Source organism: Benincasa hispida, chromosome 9 (genome assembly GCF_009727055.1).
Source record: "Benincasa hispida cultivar B227 chromosome 9, ASM972705v1, whole genome shotgun sequence".
NCBI lineage: Eukaryota > Viridiplantae > Streptophyta > Magnoliopsida > Cucurbitales > Cucurbitaceae > Benincasa > Benincasa hispida.
The window spans coordinates 44918973-44929630 of record NC_052357.1 but is presented as its reverse complement, the minus strand read 5'-3'; the positions used below and the strand labels follow the sequence as shown (position 1 = coordinate 44929630).

The window sequence follows — 10658 nt, the reverse complement described above, 5'->3', positions numbered from 1 at the left end:
TCATACAGGTGATGAAAATGGAGATTAGACAGTGGTTGCCATAAGAGGGTTGGTAGCTGTCGTCTTCACATTGTCTCCTAGAATAGAAGGGGGTTCTGGGAGGGGGTGTGATATTGGACCTCCCTAACGCAAATGATGCTAAATGGAAAAGGTGTGAAACAAAAAAGTTGGTGTTGCACTAGGCCATGAAACCATGTCCAAATTTCGGACTTGTTGGGTTGGACAGTTGGTCTTTATCGCAACTTTTCACTTGCAACAATTTGGGAGTGCTCGCTGTAAGATATATAAATTAGAACACTTTCAGAACTCTTTAATTTGATTCATATTCTAAAATCGGGTTAGGGCTTTGGAGAAAGCATCAGGCTGGGCTTGGCTCCCTACCGTGATCTGATGTTGGATGTAAAAACTGTGGAAAATAGTCATCGTGTTCTTATTCTAAAATCGGATTAGGACTTTGGAAAAATCGTTGAACTGGAGAGTGCATTTCGATTGCAATATGAATGTGAAGTCTATAAATTTTTCCTGGCGTAAGCAAAGGTTTATCATAAATTTGTGAGATGGGTCATAAAACATAAATGCACCTCAGAATAGGTTTCCTCAACAAAAACTGGCTAATTGTTAAATTTACTCGGTTTGATAACAGTACTTAGTAGAACTCGACACGGAGTAACAATTTCGACCCATTAATATTTTGGAGCGTCTGCTTCGGATCGAATGTACGATCTCCGTTGCGTGGGGGGAAGTTGGAATATCAAGTCTTGAATGGAGTTCAGACCCAGGGATTACAGTGCCGAAGCAAAGCTGTTTCTGCTTCATCGTGATCGTGCAGAAATTCATCCTCTGTCTGTTCAATCGTCTCAGCAGGTACGGATATTGGAATTTGTTTAGGTTCTCTGTTATTGAATTTTATTCAGCCGGCTGTTAAAGGAAGTCAGCTTGAAATTATCTTCAAATGATGTATGTGGAAGTTTTGGCGGTTCTCACTGATTTAGAAGCTAAGTAACATATAATTGGTGTGTGAGCGTTTTGGGGAGGGAGTTGGGAATAGGATTTTATGCATCATGATATTTCGTGGAAACAACTAGTGGGCAAATGGAGAAGGAAAACCCATGTATCAGTTGTTGCTGTCATAAGAACAAACTAATAGTATAAGAGAATTGGTTACACCGTACAATAACGAGGCTGTAAGAGAACTCAAAATTATTGCGAGTATCTGGCCCACTCTCTTTAAAAAATGGTTCCAAGGGTCCTGGTAAGAACCTCTGGAAAGATATCACATTTGGTCTTCCCTTATTCTCTCTGTTTTTTTTGAAAGAAAACAAAATTGATGAAATGAAAAGAGTCTAATGCTCAAAATACAAGCAACCATAGGAAAATAAAATTACAAATCAGAACTAAAGCAAGTGAACATAAAACTTAAACATGAAAAATAAAAGCTTGCAAATAATTTAGAAAACGAACATCATGAAGAAGCCATAAACCGAGCTAATTCACAACGGTTTTGAGAAGGCATAGATTTGAAAATCTTGTTGAATCCTTTCATATCAAAAGTTCTGAGAGAAATGTTTAACCGCAATAGATGATAACACTAGAGACTGAGGCTTGAAAGGGCAAATGGGCTTCCAAAAGTAGAAAAGCCAAGTAGCCCAAGTCTTCTTTTAACAAAATCTCAGAACTGGAGATGAGCCATAGAGAACAAATCACTGCCATGGATGTGATGGATAACTCCATGACAAAGAGATTCCTCTTCAAGCATACCAGCCCCTAGCCAATAAAGCCAGAACTGATTTAATATAGGTCTTCAGTTCAGAGACCTCCAAACAAAACATACTTTTACAGACCAACACCCATGCTGCCGAGTGAACAATTTTAACTCCTTAAATCCTTCTGAGAGAACAAAAGCAAGATTCTTTAAAGGTCTAAAACACCTTAGCTGGCAACAAGGATGAAAACTTGAATTTCGACCATTAACTATTAAAGAGTAGCCTCTTTTGAGATCTTCCAGCAATGGCATGAAACAAAAACCCTCGAAAACTAGAAATCCCCGACTCTCCATAGGATTCCACAAAGAACCATAGAATAAACTTTAATCTGTATATTAAACAATCAACTAACCAAAGGAGAATGATGAGTAGGGACTTTACAGAGCTGAGCTGTAAACCACAGGCTTCAATTAGAGAAGAAAATTTGGAAGGGACTTGAGATGAAGAAAGTTGAGAGGACCTTACTTGGGCTTTTATCCTAGACTCCCTAACAGCTGAAACTTGAAACAAAACATTGAGCTCATCCCCATAATTCTCAATTAGAGTTTCTTCAACATACTTTTCCATCAAATTAAAATCTGGTTCTTCACTATTAACACTTGCTATCCAGTCTTCATCCAAGTCATCTTGTTTGGGAGAACTAATAGAGCTCAACTGGTGCAAAATACCCTGGGTGAAACAAATCTGAAACCCCTTATTCTCTCTGTTTATCAGATGCCTCGTGGGGGAAGGCTCAAAAGTATTCGTAGGAAGATTGTCGATTTGGTGACAAACCCTTGTGTGAGTTATTTCCTTATTTATATCACCTTTATTAGATGAAGTTACATTCGATGGCATCGATTCTGCCTTTTCCTTTAGATCCTTCTTCTTTGATCTCCTTGAGCTTTGGTCATCCCCTTTTCGACAAAGAGGCAGCTGCTGTAGGGGCAGCCCTTTTGCAAGACCAACACGTGTTTCCTGGTAGGTGGGACTTCAGATTTTGGTCTCTGGATTCTTTGAGAGGCTTCTCTACTCGTTCCTTTTTACGCATATTGTTTGTCCCTTCTCCTGCATAGGTTACTTCCACTTTTACTGTAATCTTGAAACATAAAATTCCAAAGAAGGTTAAATTTTTTTTGTAGGTTTTGCATGATAGGTTTAACACCATGGATCAAATTTAGCATAATTATTTCTATGTTTTGTGTCCAAAATGGTGCACCCTTTGCAGACACCAAGGAGGACCTTCACTACTTTATGTGGGATTGCCAATTTGTGTCGTCAATCTAAAATAGATGGTTAAGTTCTTTTTGCCTACACTTGGTGTGGAGGACATATTGCGTCTCTAAGATTGTTGAAGTGCTCTTGAGTTTGCCTTTTTGTGAGAAAGGCTTAAAATAGCAGGGTGTTTTTTATTTTTATTTATTTATTTTAAATTTTATTTTATTTTATTTCGGAGCATTGGGATTGAGTGGAATAACAAGGTTTTTAGGGAGGCAGAGAGATCAAGGAAGGAAGTGTGGAGGGGCTAGGCTTAATGTCTTGTCATGGGCGTCAACTATTAGGCTCTTTATAACTGTGATCTTGTTGGGTTGAAGCCCCTTTTTGTAGTTCTTTTGGGCTCTCCATACTTCCTTCCTTGCCCTTTGTTTTTTTGCTGGATTTTTTTGGGTGCTCTTTTTGTTTGCTCTTGTCTTCCTTTCATTATTTCTTCATAATGTGCGCACACACACAAATGTGCACGCCCGCACACACACTTACACACGTGCACATGTATAATTATGATTTTTGTTTTATACACTTGGAATTCTTTAAAGGGGACGTGGTTTACTCTTTAAATTTATAGAAAACAATGGTCTAATTTTTTTTTTTGTCAGATGAAAAAATTAGTTTTCTATATAATCTTGAATCAATAAAAATAATGATGTTTTATTAAAAAAATTATAAAAATAAAAAGAAGTATTTAAAGAAAAGAAGAAGAAAAAAAATAGGGTTAACAATGGGGTTATGTGCATAAGAAAAAAGGAATGAAAATATGTTTTTACAAAGATTTAAATTCAGGTGCAAATGGCGGTTGCTGCTTGGCGGCAAGGGGTTATGTGTACTTACAAAAAAGGAAAATTGTTTGTACAAAGATTCAAACTCAGGCACACGGGTGCCTGGGGGCGTTCTTGCCTCCGAGTCGTACAACATATTTGATCATCTTAGTTAATTCTCCAATACAAATAAAATTTATTCTAAAGTAGATCCCCGTGGCCCTACTGTAGATCATCCGCTGTATTAACCTTTAGTTGGACTTCTAGGTGAAACACTATTTAAGGAATTCACTTTTCATTTATAGTATCACAATTGGTGATATGTTCTACGAAATTCTTTGCAAGTTTAGCTGGTAATTACTATTTCTCCAGTGGTTTGATGTTTCTCTTTGTTTGGCCTGGTTAGTTTTGGTTCGGTTAGCCTCTTAGTTTCTTATGGGACTCTCTCTCTAAGTTTTATATGTTTCGTAGTTGAAGGTTTTCTTCTTTTTGGCCTATGTTCTTCATTAGTTGTGTTTGTTTCCAATGTTTGTAATGAAATTTTTGTTTCTGTTTAAAAAAACAATTACTTTGTCCTCCAGTTTTTACTTTTTCTAATTATTTTTTTTGCTTTCAATGAAACAAAATATGTTTTCTTGGGGCAACAACAATTGTTTCATTCTATTTTAAAATTTCAATTGCTTAACTCTTAAAGTGCTGAAACAGTTCAGTTAATATCTTATTCTAGGCCCACATTGCTGATGATCGAATTCTCAGATATGATGATCCACTTAGAGCAGATGATAATGCAACAGTTTCAGGCTCCTATCTGGAAGATATAGAAAATTCTCCTACTATAGGAGTGCCTTCTGAATCTGCTTTTCTACCTGCAGAAAAGGAATGGTCCTCTTTCACAAGATTCATGACACAGAGGTTTCCTGTCTCTAAACTGGTCTCTGTTACTTCAGTAAGAACTTTTCACGTCCAGTTTTACTTATTTTAAACTTTTCAATATTCAAGCTATAAAAACTTATGATATTTTCTTCAGTTTATGGGAAATTAAGCTCTTTATATGTAATGATGGATGTTTCTATATAGCTTATTCTGATCCCCTAGCCATCAAATTGTTCCAAATTTAGCATGACATTATTATAAATTTTCCATTTTAATTTTGATTTATTTCATAGTAGGTAATAATATTGATCTTTTCCCCTTGATTATAGGTGTCCAATGCAATAATAAAAGTTGGGAAAAGTATGGCATCTATTTCTGTTATTTTATTTTAGCCACCTTTCATTTCATTGGTCAGTATGATACAATCAGTGGCATAAAGTGACATTTGCTAGAGCAGGTCATATTTTTTCAGGTTACACTTACACGTTGTATGGCTTGTGGTAGCAGCATATGAGAGAACTTCAACTGGCATGCATTTGGAAGAACTTGAAGATCCTCAAAACATTACAGAAAATGAAGTCAAGGTCATCAATCGACAAGATTATATTAATCGCTTGCGTGAATTCAAAGATGACTTAGTTCGTGCTTGGAATGCAAGTGATCGTGTGACATCTTTGAAGATATCTGTGAAGGTAAGTCTTGCCTAAAGGCATACTACTTTTGTGTTCATTTCATAATATGTCGTGATTTTCATGCATCTGTTTTAATTTTCTGTGCAAATTAATTATCCTCCCAAAACTTTATATCAGTTGCAATGTATTTCTTGTATTTTAATTTGATCAATCACATCCTTAAACATTATCATTGCAGTGGCACTTTTCTTGTTAAATTTGTTAATTTTTCTAGTAGATGTAACTTTTTTTTTGAAAGGGTACACAATTTTTCATTGATAAAAATTTTGTATTAAATGTAATTTGCAAAGCTCATTCCTAAGCTACTAAGGTTGTTACAATTTACATCCTAAAATTTTATTTCTGTGGGCTAAAAGGTAGAGAGAGGGAGAAAAGCATCACTTCAATATGAATATTAGGTTAATTAATTAATTAATTAATTGTGAGGTTTCAAAAAGGATTTAAAGTATTTCTTAATTAAGATTGATGAAATAAATGTATATAATATTTGTTTTATTTCCATCTTCTAACTAAAATAAAGAAAAAAATAAATATATACCGGGGGGGGGGGGGGGGGGTGGTGGTGGTGGTGGGGGGATGGGATTCTCCAACTGGCCATTGCCTCCCACTCAAAATAAGGAAGTCGCATTTACCTACAGTGAGATGATTATATTGGTTTACCCTTTCTCTTTGGTACTTCAATAGGCCTCTGTTCTTTGAGGTATAAATTTGGAAATTTGTTTGGGATTTGGATTGGAGAATTCGTGGAGAGAGTCATTTACTAATGATCTTAAGCATGTCTCTTCAAATTTAATTGAGTCTTTTGCATGAAGGGCAGATAGTGGAAGTTGAATCAATTAATGTTGTTTTCATTAATAAGGGAGTAGAAAAATATAATTTTCTGTCTTATTTCTCTTAGGAGGAAATAATTTCTTAAATAGAAAAAGTACTCAATTACAAATAAGGAAAGAATAATCACAGCGAATATAATACAATAAATACAATATAACATTTCACAATAAAGGAAATAGTCATCACTCCCCCTCAAGCTAGTTTGAAGATATCATTCATGGCCAGCTTGTCAATCAACTTGTTGAATTGCCACCTTGGAAGACCTTTAGTTAACACATCTGCAATTTGCTCTGCCGTCGGAAGAAAGGGAATGCATATTATTCCTGCATCAATCTTCTCCTTTATGAAGTGTTTATCAACTTCAATATGTTTTGTCCTATACTGGTTTTGTCCTATAATGAAGGACTGGATTGTGGGCAATGGAAATTGCTGATTTATTGTCACAGTAAACGCGTATGGGCATTGTCTGAGAGAAATTTAATTCTTTCAATAGTCTTCTTATCCATATGCCCTCACAAATACCATGGGTTAATGCCCTAAATTCTGCTTTAGCACTATTTCTTGCAACCACACTTAGTTTTTTACTTTGCCAAGTAACCAGATTTCCTCAAACAAAAGAGCAATAACCCGAAGTAGATCTTCTGTCAGTCGCACTACCTGTCCAATCAGCATCAGTGTAAACCTCAACATTCAGGTGGTCATGCTTCGTGAATAATATACCTTTTCCTGGAATACCTTTCAAATATCTCAAGATTCTATAAACTGCTTCAAAGTGAACTGACCCAGGAGCATGTATGAATTGACTTACCACACTAACTGCGAAAGCAATGTCAGGACGTGTGTGAAAGAGGTATATGAGTCTCCCCACAAGTCTCTGGTATTTTTCCTTTCCTTTTACTTCCTTTTCAGTTGTAGCTACCAATTTTATATTTTGCTCAATAGGAGTTTCTGCTATCTTGCAACCAAGTAAACTTGTTTCATTCAGTAGGTCAAGAATATACTTCCTCTGGTAGACAAGAATACCACTTTTAGACCTAGCAAACTCCATGCCTAGGAAATACTTCAAGGTTCTCAGGTCCTTGATTTGAAAATCATTAGCAAGGTTTTTCTTCAAGATATTCAGTCCTGTCTCATCATTACCTGTAAGAATGATATCATCAACATACACTATCAAAACAAAACCAACTTACCACTTCCAGTATGTATATAGAACAATAGGTATGATCAAACTTGACTTGGATTGAATCCATAGCTTGTGACTGCCTTTCCAAACCATTCAAACCATGCTTTAGGAGATTTGTTTAAGCCCGTATAATGATTTCTTTAACTTGCACACTTTGTTATCTCGGGATCCACTTCAAAACCTGGTGGCAAGTCCATAAAAACCTCTTTTTCAAAGATCTCCATTGAGAAAGACATTCTTGACATCAAGTTGATAAAGAGGCCAATCAAAATTAACTGCAACAGACAACAGGATCTAAATAGAATTAATTTTAGCTACTGGAGCAAATGTTTCTTGATAATCAATGCCATAGGTCTGAGTGAACTCTTGGCAACTAATTTTGTCTTGTACCTTTCAATATTACCATCAACTTTACATTTTACAGTGAACACCCATTCACTACATCCCACTATTTTCTAATCTTTGAGTAGTTCGACTATATCCCATGTGCAACTTGTTTCAGCGCATTAATCTCTTCCATCATTGTTAATTTCCAGTTCAAATCATTTAGGGCTTCCTGTATATTCCTTGGAACAAAAAGGTTTGTTATTTTGGATGTGAAGGCTTTATGAGAATCAAATAATCTATGATAAGAAAGATAGTTTTCAATGGGATATTTGGTGCATTTACGAATACCTTTCCTATGGGCAATTGGAATATCAAAGATCAGAGACATCATTAAAGAATTAGAAGGAGATGAAGAACTAGGAGAAATAGAGTAGAGTGTCTAATACTTGGATCTTCAGGATCATTCATCGTAATATTTGATTGGTCTTGTGATAAATTCAACTGTCTGATCTTGGACTCTTTGAGTCAAGTTTCTTCTAGTATAAACCTGAAGTTCAGGATTTCGACTAGTAAAGTCATTTTGTAGCGTTTCTCCCCCTGAAGAACTCTCCATACTTGGCATTGAGAGGACTAGAAACTCATAATTTCAGGACCATTGATGTTTGGGAGAGATGAAGTGTCCCAAAAATTATCTTCGAGGTTAGATATCTCCACCTTGAAGAGAATTTGGGCCAAAAAAAGGTTGATTTTTCAAAAAGACAACATCCACACTCTCAAAATACTTTTTGGTTAAGGATTAAAACATTTGTAAGCTTTCTTATGAGAGACAACCTATAAAAATGCATTTAATGGGCTTGAGGATCAACTTAGTTTGAGAAAGAGGAAGAAGTATGGACATAAGCAGTACACCCAAACAATTTAATTGGTAAATAAGAAAACAAACGATTATTAGGAAAAAAACTCATTGAAGTGATTCAAAGGAGTTTAAAATATTCAAAACCTTAGACGACATTCAATCGATCAGATATGTAGCTGTGAGAACGGCATCGCCCTACAAATGTTTTGGAACATTCATAGAGAACATAAAGGCACAAGCAACTTCAAGTAAGTGTCTGTTCTTTTGCTCAGGAATGCAATTCTGTTGAGGGCGTGTCACGAACACGTAGCTTGATGAAAAAAATCCTTATCTTACAAAAAATTGGTTAATTGTGGCATTAAAATATTAGTGTCATTATCAGAGTGAAGAATTCAAATTTTAGTTTGAAATTGAGTTTCTATCATTATAAAAACCGAACAAAAACCTCTTTTGCCTCTGACTTTTTTGTTAACAAAATAAAGCCAAGTTAGACGAGTGTGGTCATCTATAAAAGTAAACAAACCAACGCTTATCACTATGAGTTAAGACTTTAGAACGGACCCCAAACATCAGTATGAATTAAGGAAAAAGGTGATGAAACCTTATACGGTTTAGGCAAATAGGTGGATCGATGATGTTTGGCAAAAATACAACTTTCAACATTGAAAAACTGAACAATCAACTCCTTTAAATAAAAAAAATTTGGATGCCCTAATCTACAATGCCAAAGCATTATAGTTTCTTTAATAGAAGGAGAACAGACACTACTCAAGCCTTGAACTTTTTTTATGACTAGTAGAAACCATCAAAGTAATAGAGACCATCAATCATCTTAGCACATCCAATTGTCCCCGAGTTCTTGAATCCTGAAAGATCAACGAGTTTCACAAATATAAACACGACAGTTAGCATTCTTAGAGATTTACTGACAGACAACAAAGTTGCAGGCTAATTTTGGAACATGAAGGACAGGAACGTAATATAAGTTTTGTAGTCAAAGGAATGTTCATTTTGCGCAATAGAGGTGATGCTACCATTGGCAATGCATTTTTTTCATTTCAATACACAAGAGAATATGATTCAAATAAACAGGAGGAATTAGTCATATGATCAGAGGCTCCAGAATCTATAATCCATGGAGATGAATTAAGGCGAGAGAGAGCTTGAGGACAAGTACCTGATTGTGCCAAGGAAACACTAGGATTACCAGATGATGAATTGTTCTTTAGCAAACTTCAGAATTTGATCAATTTACTCTTTATTAAACGGGCTGGAGTCAACAACATTAGCACTAAGTGGTATGCTGATGGGAATTTCGCTTCACCTTGCTTAGATTTTTCAATTTTGTGGTTTTCCCATGAAGTTTCCAACAAGTTTCACCGTGCATGTCGAGGTTTATTGCAGTGGTCACACCAAGACACGAGGCTTTTTCATGTGGCTTGTTGGATTGATGAAGCCTTCATTGTAGTATTTTCAGTCACCAACGCAGAGCATTCAACTGAATCAATAGGTTTTTTTGCAAATCATAACATTCTTTTGACTTTCTTCCCTACGAACTTCAGAAAAAACATCATTAATAGTTGGAAGAATGTTTTTTCCAAGTATCCTACCTCTAACTTCATCAAACTCATTATTGAGGCTGACAAGGAATTTGTAAAATACGGCATCTTCAATAGTTTTCCTATATGCTTTTGGTCCTTTGTAGACTTCCACTCATCCGTATCAAAGAGGTCAAGTCTTGCCAAATCCTTTTAAAGACTGAAAGTATTGTGTAACTGAGTTAGTTCTTGCCGTATATCACCCAATTTCAAGTTTAACTCAAACACTTGTGACTGGTTGCCCAAATCAAGAATACATCTGAGTTACACTATCCATAATTCCTTAGCAGTAGTGTAACACATGTAGTTACAACCAATGTCTTCAACTATGGAATTGACAAGCCAAGTCAATAACACATGGAGTTTTCAGCGTCCCATCCGGCGAATGAAGGGTCATCAGGTAGGAATAGTTTTTTCTCCGTGATGTAACCAATCTTCCTTGTCCCACGAATAATTACAATGTCTCCAGATACGGACAGATTTTTGGGGGGAGCCGGACCCCGAACGATTTCCCATAAGTCGA

At 35.9% G+C, this 10658-nt stretch overlaps 1 protein-coding gene across 12 annotated transcripts in view; it reads left to right on the top strand.

Annotated features, from left to right (window-relative positions):
- Positions 1-316: 316 nt before the first annotated feature.
- The window catches only part of LOC120086318 (VPS35 endosomal protein-sorting factor-like), a 53973-nt gene continuing 43631 nt past the window's right edge, over positions 317-10658 (top strand). Inside the window, exons 1-5 of one of the 12 annotated variants that reach the window (XM_039042897.1) lie at positions 317-527; positions 644-864; positions 4503-4721; positions 4978-5008; positions 5156-5340. In XM_039042897.1, the coding sequence (XP_038898825.1) occupies positions 763-864; positions 4503-4721; positions 4978-5008; positions 5156-5340 (537 nt within the window). In that variant the 5' untranslated portion in view covers positions 317-527; positions 644-762. Of the gene's footprint in view, positions 865-4485; positions 4722-4977; positions 5009-5105; positions 5341-10658 lie in introns of those variants that run through there. The other 11 variants (XM_039042896.1, XM_039042901.1, XM_039042904.1 and 8 more) reach the window with 11 other exon arrangements.